Source organism: Grampus griseus (assembly GCF_964374135.1).
Source record: "Grampus griseus genome assembly, chromosome: 5".
NCBI classification, from domain to species: Eukaryota; Metazoa; Chordata; class Mammalia; order Artiodactyla; family Delphinidae; genus Grampus; species Grampus griseus.
The window spans coordinates 94,764,175-94,790,758 of record NC_138998.1 but is presented as its reverse complement, the minus strand read 5'-3'; the positions used below and the strand labels follow the sequence as shown (position 1 = coordinate 94,790,758).

At 41.8% G+C, this 26,584-nt stretch overlaps 1 protein-coding gene across 2 annotated transcripts; it reads left to right on the top strand.

Annotated features, from left to right (window-relative positions):
* Nucleotides 1–1,757: 1,757 nt before the first annotated feature.
* NFKBIZ (NFKB inhibitor zeta) lies at nt 1,758–24,772 on the top strand. 2 transcript variants are annotated; one of them, XM_082655228.1, is made up of 12 exons: nt 1,758–2,149; nt 4,503–4,642; nt 5,165–5,195; nt 5,318–5,421; nt 5,519–6,297; nt 7,230–7,335; nt 7,725–7,871; nt 8,064–8,127; nt 8,418–8,587; nt 9,476–9,586; nt 9,717–9,884; nt 24,651–24,772. In XM_082655228.1, the coding sequence occupies exons 1-12, from the start codon at nt 1,861–1,863 to the stop codon at nt 24,744–24,746; spliced, it is 2,205 nt and encodes a 734-aa protein (XP_082511354.1). In that variant the 5' UTR covers nt 1,758–1,860; the 3' UTR covers nt 24,747–24,772. The 2 variants fall into 2 exon arrangements, with proteins under 2 accessions (XP_082511354.1, XP_082511355.1); XM_082655229.1 differs by lacking the exon at nt 24,651–24,772 and adding an exon at nt 12,216–13,335.
* Nucleotides 24,773–26,584: the final 1,812 nt, after the last annotated feature.

The window sequence follows — 26,584 nt, the reverse complement described above, 5'->3', positions numbered from 1 at the left end:
CATTTCTTCCTCTTGGGACCCTAACAGTCTACTTTCCCTGATTTCCCTGTGATCTGAAGTTGGCATCCCTATTCACATGGTCATCCAGCCCCAAACCATAGCCTGGTTGGGAACCCCTTCATTGCTGCCCACCTCCAACCCGGTGCGACCTGCGCATTCTGCTTTAGCAATGCTGCGCAGGCCTGTTTTCTTTCTGCTTACTTTCTTCTTTCCCACTGCCTCTGCCCCAGGGTCACGTCAGTTCTCTCTTGGGCCATTACAGTGGTTTCTCTCCTCCTTTGAGCTGCTTCCGGATTAATTTTGCCTGCCCCAAATTCTTTCATGTTCACTCAATGTTTATTAAAGACCAGTGTGTCAGCCTGTTACTGGAGGTGCTCCACCCAAAAACACCAAGTTACCTTTCACATTTAATGTTATGGTCTTCCCTTGACTATCCTAGAAGGGACTGTAAGCTTTTATCTGACACCTTTTCTTTAATTCTTTGCTCATTGTTTTTCCCTCTTCCTATAAATGCTGTGGATTGAAACCTCATCCATTCTTTGGGGCCAACCTCAGATGTCACCTTCTTTGCAAAGATTTTCCTCATGACCTCATCTTGCCCTTCACTAGACGTTCTTTTTAGGACACCCACTGAACTTTGTATCCTTCCTGATATTTAATCATAATTGGTTTCTTTTAATATAGCATGTGTGTACTTACCTTATCATTCTTAAAAGATTATAATGTACTTGAAAGGACAGACATAATCATTCATCTTTAGTTCCTGCTAACTCCTAGCCACGGTTTTAGCAAGTAATTGGACTTCACTACAAAAATTGTGTAACTCCATTAAAGTATTTAAGATAGGAAAGAGCAAAATTCCTGTGCTTATCCGACACAATGGACAGCTGTGCAGCATAAAGAAATTACATATATGTAAATAAGCACATACATGTATGTATACTTGTCATTTTGCTAAGACGTATTTGTTTCAGTATGGAAGTTTACAGGACACCAATTTTTATTCCTGGGCTGCATCCAAAAAAAAAAAATTGTTGCCCGGATTATAATTTGAGGACAGAAAAAAATGACTTCAACATCTCTTTCAGTTTGGGATTTGGCCAAAAGGTACGTTGGCAAACGCTTACTAAACTGAGAGGAGACGGGCCTTTAAGAACCTCCCGGAGACTCCTTGGCTGGGAGACGCTTTGGCTGGGGCTGGCGAGACGCTCGGCGCAGGGCGGCGGGAGGGCTGCGCGGCGCGCACCTTCCAGCACTTTCCTACGCCACGGAACCAGGCCAACCTGTTCCCACCGCCGCCTCCCGCCTCCTCGCCGCCCAATGAGGGCGAGGCCCACGCCACGCGCCCTCTTCCCGGGCGCCTAGGCCAGGCTGGGAGCGCGCCGAGGCTGCGCCGGCCCCGACATCCGTCGGCTGGCGGCCGGGTCGGGGGTCCGAGGGCCAGGTGGCCGCGTTCCATCGGGGTTTCTAGGTGAAGGGCAGGAAAACAACCGGTCGGTCTGGGCGGGGCCGGGAGGGCGGAGCGAGGGCGGAGCGAGGGCGGAGGGCACATTGCCTCATCCTGTACATTTTACTGGAAATGGGGCGCATCCGGAGGAGGGGCCGGGAGGCTACCCCGACGCCGCGAATGGCCCGGCCGGGCGCGGGGGAGGCTGGCGAGGCGGTGGCCTCTTTTCTCCGCCCCTGGCCTCGAAGGCCGGTTAAATAGTCGGGCAGCCCGGGGCCACGCCCGTGCCCGCGCAGTCCTCCAGCCGATAAGTCCTCGAACCCATCACGGCCACAGCCGCAGTCGGGAGGCAGCCGCGCGCAGCGAACCGGTGGCGCAGGTGTCTGGGGTTCCCGAGCACCGATCCCGGGAATATGATCGTGGACAAGCTGCTGGACGACAGCCGCGGCGGAGAGGGGTTGCTGGACGCGGCCGGCGACTGCCGCCTTATGACCAGCCCACTCAACCTGGCCTACTTCTACGGCGCGTCGCCACCCGCCGCCGCCCCCGGCGCCTGCGACGCCGGCTGCTCGTCGTCTGGGCCCTCGGCGCCCGGCTCGCCCGGCTCCGACTCGTCCGACTTCTCTTCTGCCTCGTCCGTGTCCTCCTGCGGGGCGGTAGAGTCCCGGCCGAGAGGCGGCGCCCGTGCCGAGCGGCTGCAAGGTACCCACCGGCCCCGGCGGGGCGGCCCCAGGACCCCTGTTTGCGGGCGGCCCACCCGCGGGGAGGGGGGGTCTGGGCCGCCCAGAAGCGAAGTACCTTGGCCAGGTGTTAGGTGGCCTCGGCGCCTGCTTTAGAGGAGGTACATAATCACACTGGCCGTTATTATTAGGCCACTACTGGATGCCTTGCTCCGTGCTGGGCGTTGAATATCACTCGATGCCCTTTGACCGTCTGTGAAATCTGGGCGCCTTCTAGCTGTCCTGGTAACTTGAAACACAGAGCTCTGACTTCGGGTGGGGGGAATGGACCACGTTGGGTTTTCTCTTTTTTTAAAAAAAAACTTTTCTTAAGGTATAATTCACATGCTATGGCGAGATTTTGGATCTGATGTAGGTGTACCTTTTTCTTGTGGCTGTTTTAGTGAAAGGCTGTAGCCGGCGATAAGGGTTTGGGTACTGGGTTGAAGGTCGTGATTTATTTCTTTCTAAGTACGTATTTGTGGAAATTTTCAGTAAAAGGACTTTATAAAGAAAAGAAACCGATATTATTAAGATGTAAGGTGAAGCTGGACTGAAAACCGGTTTATACCTTGAGTCTGTGATTTTCCGAAGTCTGCCCAGAATTTCTTCGGTTTTTGTTTTGTGTGCTTTAGAATGGTTGAACCGTCTGTAGCAGAGAAAGGCGTAACGTTTCCGTTCTGCGGCTGTGAATTGTTAGCTTCTTTTCTTAATGAACGGAGTTGCATAATTTGGGGGAAAACAGGATGTCGCTGTAGGTGAACCAAAGAACGTCTAGATAATCTCAAATTTTGGAAAATCTATTCAGCATGATTTTAAAGAGCGTTCTCTTTCAGGTATTCCCCACGGCTGGCCACTCCTGTTTTTTGCTTGTGTTTTAGTTTAAAATGTGATTTGTCATTTTTATTTAAAAAAGTGATTTAAACCACTCGGTTGTATAACATGCTCCCTGTATGTTAAGTGTGTAGCAAATGCCAAAGTTGTGTGTGTATTTAGACCCTTTTTCTCCTCCACATTTGGCCTTCATCTGGCTGAAACTATTTTGTTAGTTCTTTGGTTTACCATAGGGGATTTCTGAAACTGAATTTTTCTCCCTGTGACGCTGAGTTATTAACTACTGTCATTCCAGAGAAATGCCGTGTTAGATTCTGGCAAGATATTCTTAGACTTAAACATAAAACTAACTAGTGTTTAGTTTGTTCTATCATTGAGTTGTTTCTCTCATGTATTTGATTATATATATGTGTGTGTATATATCTATATATTTAAAATTATGCCTTGTTTTTTGTCCCATCTTATTTTTTTCCATTCTCAATGGGGTTGCTGAATTATTCATTTCCTGACTCTTTGTGTGTTTACTTTGTGTTCAGCTCATCCCAAGAGGTTGTGACATAGTAGTGGTCAGAGTAGAATGCTGTACTCATGTACTGCATTTTTTTTTTTTTTTTTTTTTTTTGTGGTACGCGGGCCTCTCACTGTTGTGGCCTCTCCCATTGCGGAGCACAGGCTCCGGACGCGCAGACTCAGCGGCCATGGCTCATGGGCCCAGCTGCTCCGTGGCATGTGGGATCCTCTCAGACCGGGGCACGAACCCGTGTACCCTGCATCGGCAGGCGGACTCTCAACCACTGCACCACCAGGGAAGCCCTCATGCACTGCATTTTAAAGTGTATTTTAAAGCTTAAATATGAAATGAGATTATTTCCTTTCTACTTAGAAGGCCTATGTGATCAAAAACAGTCGGTGAGGGGAAATCCTGTGTGCATATGTGGAAATGCGTTTAAGCTCAGTGAATTTAGGTAGCTTTCTTGGCGTAGCTGAACAAAGGGAAATAATAAACTGAGACATTGTTAAATGTTAGGCTTTGGTACATTGAGATCTTTGGGAGAAGTTTGTTTTGTACCTTCTTAGGTGAGTGGAATTGATAGACTTTATAATTTCTATGTGGACATAAAGCCTTTGGTTTGAAAAGCTAAAAATTCATCATTTATTCCTTGCTCCCCCAAGGTTTTTCAAAAGTCTAGAATAATTACAGATTTATGAGAGTCAGGGTGGCAAAATCTGTGATCCTGTCTCATGCGTGGATAGGGCTGAGAGACAGAGAATTAATTTGGGTTTATCTCTCGGCTCTGGGGTTCCCTGAAACAATATTTTTATGAGCTTTAATTCATTAGGCTTCCTGGTGGGGAAAGGTATGAGGCAAGCGAGTTGAAGAGGCTTTGCGGTCTGTTAGTTGGGAACTTTATCACGTTGGATAGCTTTTGAGATTATTAATATTCATGTCTGTGAAGACACTTAATTGGGATATGTTTTGTTTTGTTTTGTTTTTTGAACAGTTGAGCCCCATATGGGGGTTGGAAGGCAGCAGAGAGGACCCTTTCAAGGTGTTCGCGTGAAGAACTCGGTGAAGGAACTCCTGTTGCACATCCGAAGTCATAAACAGAAGGCTTCCGGACAAGCCGTCGATGATTTTAAGGTGGCACCTAATTTATGTGTTTTGGGTTGGGGGATAGGGAGGTTAGCCTGTCAGTGTTATTACTCTCTGCTAACCTAGGTTGGGCAAGTCTTTTGTAGACCACGAAGTCCATAGTACAGAGAACGTATTTGTCCTGCTGTCTGCTATATTGCTGTCACTTGGCCCACTGCTAGGTGCTTGGCAGGTGTGCAAGAGAAATTTAATGAATAAATAAATGAAGGCAAGTTGGGGGCAAGGATATTAATGTGGTTCAGTTAAAATGGAACATTTTGACTAGAAAGGGAAAACTCAAGTGGCCTTATTAATTTTATCTTAACCTGAGTTGAACTAAGGTGAAAGTGCAAATGGGGGAAGTTGCAAGATAGGATGGAAATTAACATAGAAAATAAATATTGCTAGAATAGCTATGTCAAAGGTTTATGGTGAACTGTAAAGAGGGGTAGAGATAAGTCTGTTTGTTGATGTATGTTAATCAGGAAACCATTTATCACACACTAAATTGGAAACTTTTTTTCCTTATAGACACAAGGTGTGAACAGAGAGCAATTCACAGGTAAGAGTTACCTCTATTTATAATATCATGGGGGCTGTAGGGTAAAACAGTGTAGTGTAATTATGGGTAAAAATTTGTGAAATAAAATTATCACAGATTCCATATTCCTTTCTTGGGTATAGAATTGAAGAACACAGTATCATATAGTGGGAAAAGGAAAGGCCTTGATTTATCATCTGATGGACAAGCTTGCAAAAGACCAGCTTTGTTACATACCCAGTTTTTGGTACGTATCTCACTATTTTCCTCTGAATACCCATTGGAAATTATTCCTGGAATAATTTTGGAAGGAAGTGCGCAACTTATTTTTTCTCCCTTTCCAGACGCCACCTCAAACACCCACACCCGCGGAAAGCATGGAAGATGTCCATCACAATGAATCCAAACAGGACAGCAGTGCTGATCTGCTTCAGAGCATTATCAACATTAAGAATGAATGCAGCCTGGTTTCCCTGAACACTGTCCAAGTTAGCTGGATGCGCCCTGGGGTCCCTCCAAGCTCCCCCCACGAGCAGTGTCAGGACTTCCACGGAGGGCAGGTCTTCTCTCCACCTCAGAAATACCAACCCTTCCAAGTCAGCAGCTCCCCACACGTGATGGATCAGGCTTCCATGTACCAGTATTCTTCACAGAACCAGAACGTGCAGCAGCTGCCGCCACAGCACTACACCCACAACCCAGCTCTGGAATACAGTCCTTATTCCAGGACTTCCCAGTCCCCCAGCTATGAACCAAACATCTTTGATGGTCAAGAACCACAGTTCTGCCTGAACCAAAGTTTTGCATCCCTTCTAAGTGGTCCCAGGGAATCTGAGAATATTGCTGTTCCCCCACAGACTGCCCCCAGCGTTCAGCAGCAAAATGATGCCCACGTGCAGGACTTCAACATGATGTCACACAGTGCCTGTGAGGCCCTGGCGAGGCATGATGCAGGCTCTGCCCCTTTAAACACACCACTGCCCTTCCCGAACATCGTCGGAAATCCAATGAACACCACACAGTTAGGGAAGTCATTTTTTCAGTGGCAAGTAGAGCAGGAAGAAAGCAAATTGGCACATATCTCCCAAGACCAGTTTCTTTCAAAGGATGCAGATGGTGACACGTGAGTATGTCCCTTTATCTCATTGAGCTGATTTGGTAAGCCATGCTTGCTGGACATAGTGGGCAGAGAATTTCTCTAAGGGATGCCAGCTTAGATCTGAGTAAGTGATTGGCTAAACAAGATGACTAGTGGGGTAGAATGATAGCTCATATTTCAAGCGAGAGTTTTCCTTTCTTTTTTTTTCTGGCTGAACAAATTACCTGTTCTAAATTAATAAAAATGTACATGTCTTTGAATAATTGGTTTTGAAAGATTAGCATAGATTGTGTCTGTAGAGCAAAATCAGATCATGGTTAGTTGGTCATGATCAACTGTGAGTTGATTTGTAGATTGAATACTGATCTGTCCTGACATCTTTGTGGTGTTGGGCAAGTTGTTTTTGTTTTTGTATTTGTTTTTGTTTTTTGCGGTACGCGGGCCTCTCACTGTTGTGGCCTCTCCCGTTGCGGAGCACAGGCTCTGACCATGCAGGCTCAGCGGCCATGGCTCACGGGCCCAGCCGCTCTGCGGCATGTGGGATCTTCCCGGACCGGGGCACGACCCTGTGTCCCCTGCATCGGCAGGCGGACTCTCAACCACTGCGCCACCAGGGAAGCCCTGGGCAAGTTGTTTAACCTCTCTATGCCTCAGTTTCTGGGCATGTAAAATGATAATACCTCCCTCAGTGGGTTTTTATGAACATTAAGAATAATGGATTTAAAGCAATCAGCATGGTGCCTGGCATACTTATTTTTTCTGGTAACCTAATTCATCTTGTTGCAACTCAGATGTATTGTCAGCATAGCAGAAAAGACAAATTATGCTCTGTACTGTTTGATTTGAGTACACCAACATATCAAGAAAGGGGCTAAAGGAAGAATTTTTTTTAAAAAAGGATGAACTTAGTGAAATAAATAATTCACTTCTTTTCTTTTCCTTTTGTTTTTCCCCAGGTTCCTCCATATTGCTGTTGCCCAGGGGAGAAGGGCACTTTCCTATGTCCTTGCAAGAAAGATGAATGCGCTTCACATGCTGGATATTAAAGAGCACAATGGACAGGTGAGGATCTTGACAGAGGGAAATGGCAAAGTGTGGTCATGGGGACAAGATGACGGCCGGTCTCATATTTATGTGTAGATCATTTCAGAGTTCCAGACCAAGAGAGTTTAGTTAATATTAACTTCTGGATGTTGACTCTTTGTCACTGCCAACCTTGAAGTTATTAACTTTAACTTTGTAGTTATTTGACCAAAGACTAACTGGGTATAATAAAGCTGCACCCTAAGCTTATTTTAGTTTCCTTGTGTTACAGTATCTTATTGCTTATTAACAGGATTTATCCTCTCTATGTGGGGTTTTCTCCCCTCAGTCTCAGTTTAGGTTCATATTCTTTGTTACTATAGTGTTATGGGTTTTAAAAAATATTTTTTTCCTCTGAATGTCCACAGAGTGCCTTTCAGGTGGCAGTGGCTGCCAATCAGCACCTCATCGTGCAGGATCTGGTGAACCTCGGGGCCCAGGTGAATACGACTGACTGCTGGGGAAGAACCCCCCTGCATGTTTGTGCTGAGAAGGGCCACTCCCAGGTGCTTCAGGTAAGAGGCAGCGAGCCAGGCTCCCATTACCATAGGGCCAAAGGGGTACAGCTTGGATATTAGGAGTTGGATGTAGATTGCCTGTTGCAATGCTCTCTTTTGAGTTGACTTACTCCTTTCTTGGAACACTAGTAGATAAATATTTGTGTAGTTTGTCTTTTGCTGATAGATGTCTGTTTTTAAATTCTGCAGGCAATTCAGAAGGGAGCAGCGGGGAGCAATCAGTTTGTGGATCTGGAGTCAACTAACTATGATGGTAAGTGATTGATGCATTATTGGGTGAAGAAACGTTCAGAGAGAGGGGCCCATTAATTCTAAGGGTATTAAGTTCAATACCAATAAGGAAGGGAGGTAATTAAAGCTAAAATATTCTATAGATAAAATTAGCACTAAGACCCAATGGAGGGATTACTCAGATTACCTTACTAGTTCTTGTGGAGCCCATATGTAGGTCATGTGAGAGGCCACCCTCAAGGTTTGTAATTATAGAACAACTAAAAGAATTGATGGGATGCTTGACCACTGCTTTCTTATGCTTTTTTCTAGGCCTGACCCCTCTACACTGTGCAGTTGTGGCCCACAATGCTGTGGTTCACGAACTCCAGAGAAATCAACAGCCCCATTCACCTGAAGTTCAGGAGCTTTTGCTGAAGAATAAGAGTCTAGTTGATACAATTAAGTGTCTGATTCAAATGGGAGCCGCAGTGGAAGCTAAGGTAAAATTCACAGAAGAGTTTGGAAATGGGATGTGGGAGAGACGTGGTTATAGCCGAAGACCTTCTTCCCAAGTGTAGATGAAACCTTCTCCCCCTTTTTATTTTATTTCTGCCATCTTTTTAAATTAAGGGAGTAGCAATGTATGGATAGTTAAGCTTAGATTTTAAAAGATCACCTCATCTGCTTTCTTGATTTGCTTTTAATCTATGGATTATTATTCAAAAGATCATTTAGCTGTGAAACGAATGTCTTTATTTGAAAGGAAAAGAAAACGCTTGAAATTGATATTTTCATTTTGCTTCCATTGTTATACACAGATACTAAAGGTAGTGCATTTTGTAAGGGTTTCTTCATTGTTGTTGGATCTGGACTTAATCTTCTGTTTTTTAAACTGGAAAATATTTTATTATCTCTAAATTTGAGGTTTATTTGCTGAGTATTTGCTGTGTACAAGGCTGAGGTACTGAGTTAGGGGCGCTAGGGGAAAATACCTAAATCATAAGCCACTTGGGTCCTTGGGAAGCTTACTGTCTAGTAGAAATGGTGACAGATATAGCTAATTTTAAGTCTACAGGGTGGCCACCAAGTCTGGAAACATAGGCGAATACACAGTAAATGATTTCTTATATTACAGCACATGATAAAACAGCATAGTCTATGTTTCTATATTTTATGGCCACCCGGTATACAAGGGTAGATGTGATAAAAGGGAATTAGGAGGAATGAGAGATTCCATGGAGCTTGGGTTGCAGTAAGGGTTTGTGGAGAAGGGGGCACTCTGAGTGAGTCTCCAAGGGTGAACCAGACATATGAGAGACTGGGTGAGAAGCATATCCAGGGCATGGTTTCTGGATGTTCATTTTTTTCCCCCTCTTGCCTTTGACAAGGATCGTAAAAGTGGCCGCACAGCCCTGCATTTGGCAGCTGAAGAAGCAAATCTGGAACTCATTCGCCTCTTTTTGGAACTGCCCAGTTGCCTGTCTTTTGTGAATGCAAAGGTACTTTTAGAAGTGTTCAAGAACTGCACAAGATTTGGAATAACCTTCTTTATACCTTCTTCAAGCTTTTGAGCTGCTTTCATGAAAGTCTCCCTTCCTGATGGGTGTCGTTTTGTCTCTTTGTCTTTAGGCTTACAATGGAAACACCGCCCTCCATGTTGCTGCCAGCCTGCAATATCGGGTGACACAGTTGGATGCAGTCCGCCTGTTGATGAGGAAGGGAGCAGACCCAAGTACTCGGAACTTGGAGAATGAACAGCCAGTACATTTGGTTCCTGATGGCCCTGTGGGAGAACAGGTGAGGGCCACAGAAGGGAGAAGAAATACTTTGAGGCATTGTTCCGAAACATAAGGGGCAGGGGCCAGCTGGCACTCTCCAGGTGGGCTTTATCAACATCTGTGTCTCAACAGTGGTCACTGTAGCCCTTTAGAGTCAGTTGCTTTGTCTCCAAAGGAAAAGTAAGAAATTTGAGGGTTTATGCATGGACCCCAAATGGTCAGAAGTCAGGTAGTCTTTCTTTTTCTTCCAAGACACAGACTTGGGTTTGGGCTAAGTCAGAATGGTTTGACATTTGGAAGTTGATGAAAGAGGAGGAACCAAGGTTCCTGCACACACTAAAGAAAGAGAATCTTAGTTTTGTGAGTAAGTGATGATCCGTCAAATATTGTGCATATTAAATGAGTCAGTATTTATAGAGTATTCAGAATAGTCCCAGGCACATAGTGGGTGCTGCTCAGTAAACATTAGCTGTTAACAATGATTTCTGTCTACTAACTGATCCTAAATAAAAAATGGGAAGGTTATTTATATAATTTAGAACCTAGAAATATTTTATACTTTAAATAAAATTATGCTTTTCTCATCATATGGTTCTACTGGATTGGCCAGAAAGTTCGTTCAGTTTTCGCTGTAAGCTGTTACGAAAAAGTTGAATGAACTTTTTGGCCAACCCAATATATTATATTTGGGGATTGAACAGTTTCATATGACTAAACTTTTCTTGATAACAAGAACTGACTCTTTTTAAGAACTTATATATTTTTAATTTATTTTTTTAAGCAGCAGGTTCTTATTATCCATTTTATGTTATCCATTTTATGTTTTATGTTATCCATTTTATGCTTATTAGTGTATATATGTCAATCCCGATCTCCTAATTCATCCCACCACCACCAACCCCCCACCGCCAGTTTCCCCCTTGGTGTCCGTACGTTTGGAAGAACTTAAAATATTTTTGATGAAACTCTTTTCCTGGAGGAAACGAGATTGTGGCTGTGGGTTGTTACATACTTTAATAATCACAAAATAAAATATATGGAATGCAATTTAGCCTTGCCTTTGATTTACAGCCCTCGCTATGGCCATAATATTATAGTAACTCATATTTGTGGAGCCCTTTATAGCTTAAAACGAATCACTTGATGATTTGTAGAGTTTTCCTGTATATTATACCACTTAATAGTTAGGAAAACTTTGCAGGGTGAAGGTTCACCTGGGAAGACTGAGCCTCAGAGTGGGTCCAGCCATAGGGACCATCATTAAATAGTAAATGGCAGAGTCCTAAGCACACTGTTCACTTCTGGTTTGCTGTTTGTGGTGTGCAGTCATAGAGTGATGTTCTCAGGGAGTATTGAGCATGGAGAGCTGCTTGACTCTTTGCTAAATGTTCTTGGATTACTCTCCTTCCTGCTTTTGTATTTTTTGTGTCTCTGTGTGTGGAGGGAGGGTCTTTTCCTTTGCTTTTATTGTCAGACCATGGTCATTGTGTCTCCTAGCAGCTGTCAATTTCATCCCCTACTCCAGTCTTCTTTCTTCTAATTTTTTGCTTCTTATCTGCTGTGGGCTGAGAGACAGATCATAAAATTTGTCAGGCTGGGGTATAAAATCAATTACTAGACTCTGAATGAGCCTGGGGGTTTCCTGTGATCCATATAGTCATGCACAGATGCTTTAATTCTTGGATGTCACAGCTATCTTGACTCGAAGGGCATTATAATTTACTTGTGTGTGTAACGTGGGCTCTCGGTTCTTGGTTGAGGCTGACATCAAGGTAGGTGAGATATTATAATAACCATGATTACTGCATTATATTAAATGTTCTCACAAATAACAGGAGTAAAGATTAGGAAAAGAATATAGGTCTTAGTTAAACTTTTGGAGATTTTCAACCTCAGATTATTTTTTTATTTTTTTGCCGTACGCGGGCCTCTCACTGTTGTGGCCTCTCCGTTGTGGAGCACAGGCTCCGGACGCGCAGGCTCAGTGGCCATGGCTCACGGGCCTAGCCGCTCCGCGGCATGTGGGATCTTCCCGGACCGGGGCACGAACCCATGTCCCCTGCATCTGCATCGGCAGGTGGACTCTCAACCACTGCGCCACCAGGGAAGCCCGGCCTCAGATAATTTTTAATGGAGATGCTTTACTTTCTTGTACTCAAAAATCATTATAGCAGGTCTGTAGTAAACTTTAAAAGGAGTTGTAGTATTTTTATTTGTCCCCTTAAAATCTTGACACATACTGTTGCATATTTCTTCATATACTTACTTACAAAGAAACTGAAGGAGATGTGGTACTCTGATCGTAGAAAAAAAAAAAAACCCTTACAAATCCTATTGGTTTCCTTTCCAGATCCGACGTATCCTGAAGGGAAAGTCCATTCAGCAGAGAGCTCCACCGTATTAGCTCCATTGGCTGGGAGCCTGGTCAGCAATACTCACTGTCAGTTAGGCAGTCCTAATGTATCTGTACATAGACCATTTGCTCTGTATTGGCAAATGTAAGTTGTTTCTATGAAACAAACATATTTAGTTCACTATTATATAGTGGGTTATGTTAAAAGAAAAGAAGAAAAATATCTAATTCCTCTTGGCAGATTTTAATATTTCATACCCAGGTATCTGGGATCTAGACATCTGAATTTAATCTGAGTGGTAAAATTGACTTCAATTTAACAGTAGCTTTTGGGTAGGAGAAGGCTTTGATTTGTGGCATAAGGCATTGCTTATGTAGCTATTGCCAGTTTAAAAGGAGGTGAATTGTAAACTTTTTCTTTAAAGAAAAATGAAAGCATTTGGAAGTTAAAAAAAAAATCTGGACGTAGTGTTGAGGCTTCGTTTGGCCTGATGCAGTACCTGATAGTTATTGGTGTTGGAAAGTCTCTAGTCGTTGGACTAGACGGAGGGTACCATGGTTAAAGTTTGATCTTTGCAAACTGTATATAATTGTTATTTTTGTCTTTTAAAATATTTATACAAATATTTGTACATTGGTCATTAACATGGCCACATTTGAAATGTGTAAATCAATAAACTAGAAAAGAACAAGTGGATTTTCACTATTTTTAAAAATCATATGCATTCAGAGGAGCTGTGTAATCACCATCTCTGTAGATGAAACAGATGGAGAGTTGTTCCTTTAGTGGCTGGCAGAGCTCTGTTTGAATTGTAAATATGCTTTGAGATGAGATACATTATTTGTAGGGAATTGCATGCTGTTAAAGAGAACACCTTTTTATGACTCACTTTCTAGAGTTTATGATTTACTTGCTCTGTTGGAATGTTTCTTTTACCTTTATAAGAACAACAAAAAGTCAATATTGAAACATGTTTTACTGGTTTTCTGTTGTCAAATAATGATAACGTACCATGATGTTTCATATTACCATTCAGAAAAAAAATGCCTAATTTTTTAGTAACTTTAATTCTAATAATATTATTTTGCTTATTTCTGGCATACCCCGAGGAATGTATTTGGCTTTGATTGTACATTAATTCTTTGTAATAAATTTGATTCATGAAAAACCCTTCTTTATTTCTTTTCTTTAAAAAAATTTTTTTAACATCTTTATTGGAGTATAATTGCTTTACAATGGTGTGTTAATTTCTGCTTTATAACAAAGTGAATCAGTTATACATATACATATGTTCCCATATCTCTTCCCTCTTGTGTCTCCCTCCCACCCTCCCTATCCCACCCCTATAGATGGTCACAAACCACTGAGCTGATCTCCCTGTGCTATGTGGCTGCTTCCCACTAGCTATCTATTTTACGTTTGGTAGTGTATATATGACCATGCCACTCTCTCACTTTGTCACAGCTTACCCTTCCCCCTCCCCATATCCTCAAGTCCATTCTCTAGTAGGTCTGTGTCTTTATTCCCATCTTGACCCTAGGTTCTTCACGATCATTTTTTTTTTTTTTTTAGATTCCATATATATGTGTTAGCATACGTTATTTGTTTTTCTCTTTCTGACTTACTTCACTCTGTATGACAGACTCTAGGTCCATCCACGTCACTACAAATAACTCAATTTCATTACTTTTTATGGCAGAGTAATATTCCATTGTATATATGTGCCACATCTTCTTTATCCATTCATCCGTTGATGGACACTTAGGTTGCTTCCATGTCCTGGTTCTTGTAAATAGAGCTGCAATGAACATTTTGGTACATGACTCTTTTTGAATTATGGTTTTCTCAGGGTATATGCCCAGTAGTGGGATTGCTGGGTCATATGGTAGTTCTATTTTTAGTTTTTTAAGGAACCTCCGTACTGTTCTCCATAGTGGCTATACCAATTCACATTCCCACCAGCAGTGCAAGAGTGTTCCCTTTTCTTCACAACCTCTCCAGCATTTATTGTTTCTAGATTTTTTTTTTTAACATCTTTATTGGGGTATAATTGCTTTACAATGGTGTGTTACTTTCTGCTTTATAACAAAGTGAATCACCCATACATATACATATATTCCCATATCTCCTCCCTCCTGCATCTCCCTCCCTCCCACCCTCCCTATCCCCCCCTCCAGGTGGTCACAAAGCACCGAGCTGATATCCCTGTGCTATGCGGCTGCTTCCCACTAGCTATCTACCTTACGTTTGGTAGTGTATATATGTCCATGACTCTCTCTCGCTTTGTCACAGCTCACCCTTCTCCCTCCCCATATCCTCAGGTCCGTTCTCCAGTAGGTCTGTGTCTTTATTCCTATCTTACCGCTAGGTTCTTCATGACATTTTTTTTCTTAAATTCCATATATATGTGTTAGCATACGGTATTTGTCTTTCTCTTTCTGACTTACTTCACTCTGTATGAGACTTTAGGTCTATCCACCTCATTACAAATAACTCAATTTCGTTTCTATTTATGGCTGAGTAATATTTCATTGTATATATGTGCCACATCTTCTTTATCCATTTATTGTTTCTAGATTTTTTGATGATGGCCATTCTGACTGGTGTGAGATGATATTTCATTGTAGTTTTGACTTGCATTTCTCTAATGATTAATGATGTTGAGCATTCTTTCATGTGTTTGTTGGCAGTCTATATCTTCTTTGGAGAAATGTCTATTTAGGTCTTCTGCCCATTTTTGGATTGGGTTGTTTGTTTCTTTGTTATTGAGGTGCATGAGCTGCTTGTAAATTTTGGAGATTAATCCTTTGTCAGTTACTTCATTTGAAAATATTTTCTCTCATTCTGAGGTTGTCTTTTGGTCTTGTTTATGGTTTCCTTTGCTGTGAAAAAGATTTAAGTTTCATTTAGTCCCATTTGTTTACTTTTGTTTTTATTTCCATTTCTCTAGGAGGTGGGTCAAAAAGGATCTTGCTGTGATTTATGTCATAGAGTGTTCTGCCTATGTTTTCCTCTAAGAGTTTGATAGTGTCTGGCCTTACATTTAGGTCTTTAATCCATTTTGAGTTTATTTTTGTGTATGGTGTTAGGGAGTGTTCTAATTTCATACTTTTACATGTACCTGTCCAGTTTCCCCAGCACCACTTATTGAAGAGGCTGTCTTTTCTCCACTGTATATTCTTGCCTCCTTTATCAAAGATAAGGTGACCATATGTGTGTGGGTTTATCTCTGGGGTTTCTTTCCTGTTCCATTGATCTATATTTATGTTTTTGTGCCAGTACTATACTGTCTTGATTACTATAGCTTTGTAGTATAGTCTGAAGACAGGGAGCCTGATACCTCCAGCTCCATTTTTCGTTCTCAAGCTTGCTTTGGCTATTCGGGGTCTTTTGTGTTTCCATACAAATTGTGAAATTTGTTGTTCTAGTTCTGTGAAAAATGCCCTTGGTAGTTTGATAGGGATTTCATTGAATCTGTAGATTGCTTTGGGTAGTAGAGTCATTTTCACAATGTTGATTCTTCCAATCCAAGAATATGGTATATGTCTCCCATCTATCTGTATCATCTTTAATTTCTTTCATCAGTGTCTTATAATTTTCTGCATACAGGTCTTTTGTCTCCTTAGGTAGGTTTATTCCTAGATATTTTATTCTTTTTGTTGCAATGGTAAATGGGAGTGTTTTCTTAATTTCACTTTCAGATTTTTCATCATTAGTGTATAAGAGTACCAGAGATTTCTGTGCATTATTTTTGTATCCTGCTACTTTACCAAATTCATTGATTAGCTCTAGTAGTTTTCTGGTAGCATCTTTAGGATTCTATATGTAGAATATCATGTCATCTGCACACAGTGACAGCTTTACTTCTTTTCCGATCTGGATTCCTTTTATTTCTTTTTCTTCTCTGATTGAACTCACCTGTGAAGCCATCTGGTCCTGGGCTTTTGTTTGTTGGAAGATTTTTAATCACAGTTTCAATTTCAGTGCTTGTGATTGGTCGGTTCATATATTCTATTTCTTCCTCATTCAGTCTCAGCAGGTTGTGCATTTCTAAGAATTTGTCCATTTTTTCCAGGTTGTCCATTTTATTGGCATAGAGTTGCTTGTAGTAATCTCTCATGTTCCTTTGTATTTCTGCAGTGTCAGTTGTTACTTCTCCTTTTTCATTTCTAATTCTATTGATTTTAGTTTTCTTCCTTTTTTTCTTGATGAGTCTGGCTAATGGTTTATCAATTTTGTTTATCTTCTCAAAGAACCAGCTTTTAGTTTTATTGATCTTTGCTATCGTTTCCTTCATTTCTTTTTCATTTATTTCTGATCTGATCTTTATGATTTCTTTCCTTCTGCTAACTTTGGGGATTTTTGGTTCTTCTTTCTCTAATTGCTTTAGGTGCAAGGTTAGGTTGTTTATTTGAAATGTGTCCTGTTTCTTAAGGTATGATTGTATTGCTATAAACTTCCCTCTTAGAACTGCTTTTGCTGCATCCCATAGGTTTTGGGTCATCGTGTCCCCATTGTCATTTGTTTTTAGGCATTTTTTGATTTCCTCTTTGATTTCTTCAGTGATCATTTGGTTATTAAGTAGTGTATTGTTTAGCCTCCATGTGTTTGTATTTTTTACAGATCTTTTCCTATAATTGGTATCTAGTCTCATAGCGTTGTGGTCGGAAAAGATGCTTGATACGATTTCAATTTTCTTAAATTTACCAAGGCTTGATTTGTGAGCCAAGATAGGATACGTCCTGGAGAATGTTCCATGAGCACTTGAGAAGAAAGTATATTCTGTTGTTTTTGGATGGAATGTCCTATAAATATCAATTAAGTCCATATTGTTTAATGTATCATTTAAAGCTTGTGTTTCCTTATTTATTTTCATTTTGGATGATCTGTCCATTGGTGAAAGTGGGGTGTTAAAGTCGCGTACTATGATTGTGTTACTGTCGATTTCCCTTTTTATGACTGTTAGCATTTGCCTTATGTATTGAGGTGCTCCTATGTTGGGTGCATAAATATTTACAATTGTTATATCTTCTTCTTGGATTGATCCCTTGATCATTATGTAGTGTCCTTCTTTGTCTCTTGTAATAGTCTTTATTTTAAAGTCTATTGTGTCTTATATGAGAATTGCTACTCCAGCTTTCTTTTGATTTTCATTTGCATCGAATATCTTTTTCCATCCCCTCACTTTCAGTCTGTATGTGTCCCTAGGGCTGAAGTGGGTCTCTTGTAGATAGCATATATGTGGGTCTTGTTTTTGTATCCATTCAGCCAGTCTGTGTCTTTTGGTGGGAGCATTTAATCCATTTACATTTAAGATAGTTATCAATATGTATGTTCCTATTTCCATTTTCTTAATTGTTTTGGGTTTGTTATTGTAGATCTTTTCCTTCTCTTGTGTTTCTTGCCTAGAGAATTTCCTTTAGCATTTGTTGTAAAGCTGGTTTGGTGGTGCTGAACTCTCTCAGCTTTTGCCTGTCTGTAAAAGTTTTAATTTCTTCATTAAATCTGAATGAGATCCTTGCTGGGTAAAGTAATCTTGGTTGTAGGTGTTTCTCCTTTATCACTTTAAATATGTCCTGCCACTCCCTTCTGGCTTGCAGAGTTTCTGCTGAAAGATCAGCTGTTAACCTTATGGGGATTCCCTTGTGTGTTATTTGTTGTTTTTCCCTTGCTGCTTTTAATATGTTTTCTTTGTATTTAATTTTTGACAGTTTGATTAATATGTATCATGGTGTGTTTCTCCTTGGATTTATCCTGTATGGGACTCTCTGTGCTTCCTGGACTTGATTAACTATTTCCTTTCCCATATTAGGGAAGTTTTCAACTATAATCTCTTCAAATATTTTCTCAGTCCTTTTCTTTTTCTCTTCTTCTGGGACCCCTATAATTCGAATGTTGGTGCGTTTACTGTTGTCCCAGAGGTCTCTGAGACTGTCCTCAGTTCTTTTCATTCTTTTTTCTTTAGTTTGCTCTGTGGTAGTTATTTCCACTATTTTATCTTCCAGGTCACTTCTCCATTCTTCTGCCTCAGTTATACTGCTATTGATCCCTTCTAGAGTATTTTTAATTTCATTTATTGTGTTGTTCATCGTTGCTTGTTTCCTCTTTAGTTCTTCTAGGTCCTTGTTAAATGTTTCTTGCATTTTATGTATTCTATTTCCAAGATTTTGGATCATCTTTACTATCATTATTCTGAATTCTTTTTCAGGTAGACTGCTTATTTCCTCTTCATTTGTTAGGTCTGGTGGGTGTTACCTTGCTCCTTCATCTGCTGTGTGTTTTTCTGTCTTCTCAGTTTGCTTATCTTACTGTGTTTGGGGTCTCCTTTTTGCAGGCTGCAAGTTCATAGTTCCTGTTGTTTTTGGTGTCTGTCCCCAGTGGCTAAGGTTGGTTCAGTGGGTTGTGTAGGCTTTCTGGTGGAGGGGACTAGTGCCTGTGTTCTGGTGCATGAGGCTGGATCTTGTCTTTCTGGTGGGCAGGTCCATGTCTGGTGGTGTGTTTTGGGGTGTCTGTGGCCTTCTTATGATTTTAGGCAGCCTCTCTGCTAATGGGTGGGTTGTGTTCCTGTCTTGCTAGTGGCATAGGGTGTCCAGCACTGTAGCTTGCTGGTCGTTGATTGAAGCTGGGTGCTGGTGTTGAGATGGAGATCTCTGGGAGATTTTTGCTGTTTGATATTATGTGGAGTGGGGAGGTCTCTTGTGGAACAGTGTCCTGAAGTTGGCTCTCCCACCTCAGAGGCACAGCACTGAGTCCTGGCTGGAGCACCAAGAGTCTTTCATCCACACGGCTCAGAATAAAAGGGAAAAAATATAGAAGGAAAGAAATAAAGAAGATAAAATAAAATAAAGATAAAATAAAATAGTTATTTAAATAAAAAATAATTATTAAGAAAAAACGTTTTTTTAAAAGTAAAAAAAAGAACAAAAACAAATCGGACGGACAGAACCCTAGGACAAATGGTGAAAGCAAAGCTATACAGACAAAAATCTCACACAGAATCATACACATACACACTCACAAAAAGAGGAAAAGGGGAAAAATAATATATCTTGCTCCCAAAGTCCACCTCCTCAATTTGGGATGATTCGTTGTCTATTCATGTATTCCACAGATGCAGGGTACATCAAGTTGACTGTGGAGATTTAATCCGCTGCTCCTGAGGCTGCTGGGAGAGATTTCCCTTTCTCTTCTTTGTTCGCAGAGCTCCCGGGGTTCAGCTTTGGATCTGGCCCCGCCTCTGCGTGTAAGTCGCCCGAGGGCGTCTGTTCTTCGCTCAGACAGGACAGGGTTAAACGAGCAGCTGATTCGGGGGCTCTGGCTCACTCAGGCCGGGGTTAGGGAGGGGCACGGTTACGTGGCGAGCCTGTGGAGGCAGAGGCCGGTGTGACGTTGCACCAGCCTGAGGCGCGCCGTGTGTTCTCCGGAGGAAATTGTCCCTGGATCACGGGACCCTGGCAGTGGCGGGCTGCACAGACTCCCCGGAAGGTGGGTGTGGATAGTGACCTGTGCTCGCACACAGGCTTCTTAGTGGCGGCAGCAGCAGCCTTAGCATCTGCTGCCCGTCTCTGGGATCCGCGCTGTTAGCCGCGGCTCGCGCGTCTCTGGAGCTCCTTTAAGCAGCGCTCTTAATCCCCTTTCCTCGCGCACCAGGAAACAGAAGCAGGAAAAAGTCTCTTTCCTCTTCGTCAGCTCCAGACCTTTTCCCCGGACTCCCTCCCGGCTAGCTGTAGCGCACTAACCCCTTCAGGCTGTGTTCACGCCGCCAACCCCAGTCCTCTCCCTGTGATCCGACCAAAGCCCGAGCCTCAGCTCCCAGCCCCGCCCGCCCCGGCGGGTGAGCAGACAAGCCTCTCGGGCTGGTGAGTGCTGGCAGCACCGATCTTCTGTGCGGGAATCTCTCTGCTTTGCCTTCCGCACCCCTGTTGCTGCGCTCTCCTCCGTGGCTCTGAAGCTTCCCCCTTCAGCCACCCGCAGTCTCCGCCCGCGAAGGGGCTTCCTAGTGTGTGGAAACTTTTCCTCCTTCACAGCTCCCTCCCTCTGGTGCAGGTCCCGTCGCTATTCTTTTGTCTCTGCTTTTTCTTTTTTCTTTTGCCCTACCCAGGTACGTGGCATGGGGGGGGCGGGGGGGAAGTTTCTTGCCTTTTGGGAGGTCTGAGGTCTTCTGCCAGGTTCAGTAGGTATTCTGTAGGAGTTGTTCCACGTGTAGATGTATTTCTGGTGTATCTGTGGGGAGGAAGGTGATCTCCGCGTCTTACTCTTCTGCCATCTTCCTCAACCTTCCTTTTTTTCTTTTAAATGAGAAGTCTCATAAGCAATTTACTGACTAGTCATCTTTGTAGCTAAGTGCTTAAATCCTTTGAAGAAAAGATAACCTTTGGACCGATCACATTGTTTGACCCAGTATGTCTTGTGGACAAAAGTTAGTTATAGTTATTTGGTATCTGAAAGTATGGCTGTGATGTGAATCTGTCCATTCACACTCACGGAAAAACTCATGCATGTCTTTAAATAAACATTAATTCAGTAATACTGTTCTTCTTAAGGATATGCATTTTCTTTTCCTAGTCCCTTATTTATGTTTCCCAAGGTTGAAAAGTGCTATTAATTACTAATCTAAATCCTTTAAATTAGCCAATATATATTAATTTGGGTTTTTTTGAGAATGAGTTTCCTGAAGTTACATAAGATTTAACATGAAAAAACTCTTTGCCAAGTTCTTTAGTAGAGATTTACTAGGTTCTGAAAATATCATGGAAGATTAAAAGCTATTGTTGATCTATAGAAGTTTATGTGCTAAAAAAGATGTCTTTATGTTTATGACTGTATTTTTCATACTTTATTTTGTGGGAGCAGTGAACTTAGAAAAAACGATTTAGAGATTACCAGGATCATTCCGAGAGATGTAAACCTGGGAAGAGCAGTAAATGGGGTCCCTCCATTTCCCAACATCCCATTTTGACAAGTGAGAATAAACACGTCAACATCTGTCAACATCAGTCAATCACTGCACATGTATTCTAGTTCCTGTAAACTCTTTTGAGAATCTGGTGTGCGTATACGCACAAATGCTGTTTACGATATCGGGGTTTCACAACCACCAGAGGCCCATGACTCACAGGTTGAGAATGTACTGTAGGGCTTCCCTGGTGGCACAGTGGTTAAGAATCAGCCTGCCAGTGCAGGGGACACGGGTTCGAGCCCTGGTCCGCGAAGATCCCACATGCTGCGGAGCAACTAAGCCTGTGCGCCACAACTACTGAAGCCTACATGCCTAGAACCTGTGCTCCGCAACAAGAGAAGCCACCACAGTGAGAAGCCCGCGCACCACAACAAAGAGTAAACCCCGCTTGCCACAACTAGAGAAAGCCCGTATGCAGCAACGGAGACCCAGTGCAACCAAAAATAAATAAAATAAATAAATTTATTAAAAAAAAGAGAACGTACTGTAGTTGTATTTCTGTACATCAAGTATAATTTTTCTTCTCTCATATAAGTGAAATCTCAAGAGCAGTTTGTATTGCAAATGCAACCTGATTACCAGAACAGTGGAAATGATATACCTCCATTGAACATAGATATACTGTGAGCTTTTTCCCAAGTGAGCTTATATGTTCTCTCTTAATCTCAAATTCTCTCATAATTAATTAACTGAACCAGTGCTTAGCAAGTATGTGATTGTGTGTGTGTGTGTGTGTGCGCGCGCACGTGCATGCAAAGCTGTCTGATAGATAGTATGAGGTATTCGAAGACATAAAAGGCATATTTCTCATCCTTAAGATACATATGTGGGAGACATAGCATGTACTACATTAGAAAAAAGAGGAAGAAATATAAAGATTCTAAAGAGGAAGTCTTTATATCTGAAAGGGGAGCACTAGGGAGACTTCAAGGTAGAGCATTTGAGCTGTATCTTCAGAAGAGTCAATTTGAATGTTCATACAAGTGGAGAGGGAGGTGAATGAAACAGAAAACGACATGAACCAAGGCAATAGTATTCTGGGAGAAACCACAAGTGATTCATTGTAGCTTGGTTAGCATTTGGATGGCCAGTAAGTTTCATCTTGTGTTCTACCTCTAACTGGTAATATTCTCATGAGTAGCACGTTGAGAAAGATCTTCAGGCAGTCTAGGGGTTTGGCAGGAGAGGGTACTGTAATTGATTAGCGAATATCTGCTGTGTGGGTATAGAGGGTGGTTCTTGATGGAATGTTCCTTAAAGAATGATCCCCATAGGGCTTCCCTGGTGGTGCAGTGGTTGAGAACCCGCCTGCCAATGCAGGGGACACAGGTTCGAGCCCTGGTCTGGGAAGATCCCACATGCCATGGAGCAACTAAGCCCGTGTGCCGCAACTAGTGAGCCTGCGCTCTAGAGCCCACGAGCCATAACTACTGAGCTTGCGTGCCACAACTACTGAAGCTGCGCACCTAGAGACTGTGCTCCGCAACAAGAGAAGCCACCACAATGAGAAGCCTGTGCACCGCATCGAAGAGTAACCCCCGTTCACCACAACTAGAGAAAGCCGTGCACAGCAACAAAGAACCAAAGCAGCCAAAAGTAAATAAATAAAATAAATACATTTATTAAAAAAAAGAAAAAAAAATGACCCTCATAGAAGCCAAGACTACAAGCTCATTGCTGCAACATCAGTGCCTAGCAGAGTGCCTAGCATAGAGTAGGAACTTATAAAATACTGGTTAAATGAGTGAATGAATGTATGCCAATCCTGGTTGGGATCATTGGTTTTGGGGGAAGTGGTGTTTCAAGCCAGAGATATACTATAAAGTACTAATGAGTTAATGACTATCATGGTTCTAACTTAACCATATAAGAATGATATCAATGATATGTTAATGAAAAGTGGCGTAGCTGGCACTCTTTTTTAAAAAAAATCAGGTAGTCCTTCCGTGCAAAGGATTAATTCTAATAATGTAGTTTGGTGTTTCACTAAGGAATTCCCTCAAGTGTCAGAGACCAAATCTTCAGCTCTATTTGTTAATCAAATCAGTCGCATTTAATATCCTTTCTATATTCTTACTTAATCAGGAGTGGAGAATTTCCTCAAATTCCTCTAACCTTTAGTAAATGTCAACTTCTTAAACTCAGTACCACCGACTTTCATTTTCTGATAACATCAGTTCTGTATTGAACACGACTCCATGAAGAAATCAACTTCAATGACTAAGTTCTTGTTTGTCTCTCTGAGATCAGGCCTGGGTACAAGGCTTTACATTAGTTAGAACCAGACTACTGGGTTTTTGGTTTTCCTGCTAGTGCCCTGGACTTGTCCTTGAGAGGAGGCGAATGGCCATCTTATTCATCAGAGGCTCCACACCTAGCACAGTATCTGACACATAGGAGATGTTCAATAAACACTTTTTAAATTGAATTTAATTTCATGACTTCCTTTTTAATTTATATTTTCACAGTATATTTTATACCTCAATGTATAAACACTTTATCATTCACATGGAGTTTATGATTTAATCCCAGAAGACTTATCTTCAGCTATACACCAAGTCTGGTTTCACTTTATCTTCTCAGTCCCCTCACTCTACCTTTGCCGACTCAGAAACATTGCATGGGTGGCACATTTCCAGGAGGACTAAGTGGAGATTTCTCTCAGTGTGTCTAGCTTTCCTATGTGTGTCCTTTTTCCTCCAACCCCTTGCCCCCTGCTCCCTCCATCACACTATTCCCCTTGCCTATCAGCCCAAGAAGATTTTGGGGTAGAGTAGCTAGACAGCTAGTCCAAGATTTTGTGAAGCTTGTTAATTGTGCAAATGCCTTGGCTCCACCCCAGATGCCCTGAATCAGAATCTCCAGGGTTTTTAGGGCTTCCAACAGGTACATGTGAAGATGATTCTAGTGCACAGTTTAGTCTAAATTAGTTAGGAAATGCAGACTTTGGAGAGTACCTGTGGCTGGGCGGTAGCTGTATGGTGGTAACAGAATGGGTTGCTGAAATGCCCATGGGGATGAGGCGGCAAACTGATGAATGCCTGCTACGTGCCAGACATGTTTGATCCTGTGTTATAGAAACTAGCTGTGAAGGAGAGATCATGAGTCACCTAAGCTGTTTTTTTTTTTTTTTTCTCTCAGTAACCACTTTTCTAAGGTCATCTGGCTTTTAATCCACAGGTTTTAGTCCTGGGACTATGTAACAAATTACCACAAACTTGGTGGCCTAAAACAGAGAAATTTATTCTCTTAACAGTTCTGGAGGCCAGCCATCTGAAATCAAGGTGTGTCAGAACCGTGCTGTCTCCAAATGCTATAGGGGAGAATCCTTCTTTGCCTCTTTCAGTTTCTGGCAGCCCCAGGCATCCCTTGGCTTGTAGCATTATAACTCCAATCTCTGTCTCCATTTTCATATGGCCTTCTCCTCCTCTCCCTGTTTTTTCCACTGTGTGTCTCTTTTTTTCTCTTTTAGTCTGCACCGTGCAGCATGTGCGATGGAACCTGCGCCCTGGAAGTGGAAGCCCTGAGTCTTAACCACTGGACCACCGGGGAAGTCCCTCCACTGTAGTGTCTCTTATAAGGACACTTGTCATTGGACTTAGGGCCCACCTAGATAATCCACGATGACCTCATTTTGAGATTCTTAATTACATGTACTAAGACCCTTTTTCCAACTGAGATCACATTGACAGGTTCTGAGGATTAGGACATGACCATATCTTTTTTTGGGGGGGTACCATTTAACCCCTAGGGAAAGAGCCTTTATAATCTTTTCTGCTACTATTATTTCTCTCAAAGTGATTAAGATGACTACTTCTTTTTGAGCAATCCTGTAGTCTGTCTTCAGAATCTATGAGTATCTCTTATACATAATTTTTGATTTAATGTATGATATGTCATCTCCATTTCATTTATTACCTGTAACACCTGGCATTGACCAGGAGACTCATTTACCATTGATAAACTTTAATAGAAACAATAAAATAATTATTGAGATAAAATTTTAAAAATTACCATAATGATTTAAAGAGCTTTAATTGTTTGAAACTTATAACAAATCTTTGATGATCATTAGTCATTTTACTCTCTGGCACACATATGAATAAACCTGCTACTCTTCACCTTGGATCACACTATCTAGAGTTGTCCATGTGGGAAGCAACATGATCACAGATGAAATGCCTACATTTTAGACCATCTGACCTTGTAATGATAACACCAGAGTAAGCACTTACTGGAAACTGCAGAAGCTTGGAAGTGAAAAGTATCAAGGAAATCCACGGTTTCAGACAATAAATATTGATCCATTTTGCCAAATTCCATTAAAATATACTTTTTTAGGCCTAGATATTACTTTTCTAAGTGAAAAGGATTCTGCCTATTAATCTGAATAAAGATTTCAGTAGTTCTGTGGACGTGGTAATTAGATCCAGCATGTACTTCCTTTTGCAACAGCTTAGTATCTTTGGGCTTGACAATAGGGACACATTTCAGACTGTGAAATACTACTAGATTCCTTAGCTTAATTGATTTGGGGCTCAAGCTTGAAATTGCTATTTATTTTCTCAGTTCATGGTATCTTAATTCACATGTCCTTCTCTCTGTATTTGCAGCCAATATCTCTCAGGCAGGATTTTAGTTTCAAGTACTTGTATGAGAGTGTGGAGTCCCTCCTGACTGGCTTTCCTGGAAGTCTCTGGGGACTCACCACTCTGCAAGTGAACTGCTCCTCTCTCTGTGGACTTAAGTTTCTTTAGTTTGGGCAGTCATCTCAGTGGGATCCTCCCCAAGAGACCTGTCTCTTTCCAAATTGGCTCTCTTTCCAAATCGGCTCCAAATGTTTTTTACATTAGATATCACTTTCATTCATTTTTTAAAAAGTCTCTCTCTCCCTTTCTGCTCCTAAGAAGTATTCCTTCCAGAATTACTTTAAAATTGTCAAAAAATTATCCTTGTTAGGCTTTTGCATATATGGAAATGAGAATTATTAATCTTCAGGATAGCAATTTTGTCTGGTGTAACTCCTTATGTCTATCTAAAAAAATTTAAAATATATCACTTGGGAAAACAAGCAAGGATTTGAACATTTTGGGTGCTTCTACTCAAATCTTTCCAGGTTCCTGGAAAATTTTTATTTTTTATTTATTTATTTTTTAAATTAATTAATTAATTAATTAGACTACGCCAGGTCTTAGTTGCAGCATGCGGGATCTTTGTTGCCACGTATGGGATCTTTGTTGTGGCGTGTGGGATCTTTAGTTGTGGCATGAGAACTCTTAGTTGCGGCATGTGGGATCTAGTTCCCTGACCAGGGATCAAACCCAGGCCCCCTGCATTGGGAGTGCAGAGTCTTAGCCACTGGACCACCAGGGAAGTCCTTGGAAAACTTTTTTTTTTTTTTTTTTG

Coding starts and splice junctions, on each gene's coding strand:
- NFKBIZ (XM_082655228.1), top strand. CDS start 1,861: ATGATCGTGGACAAGCTGCTGGACGACAGCCGCGGCGGAGAGGGGTTG. Junction 4,643..5,164: donor AAGCCGTCGATGATTTTAAG/GTGGCACCTAAT, acceptor TTTTCCTTATAG/ACACAAGGTGTGAACAGAGA. Junction 5,196..5,317: donor GAACAGAGAGCAATTCACAG/GTAAGAGTTACC, acceptor TCTTGGGTATAG/AATTGAAGAACACAGTATCA.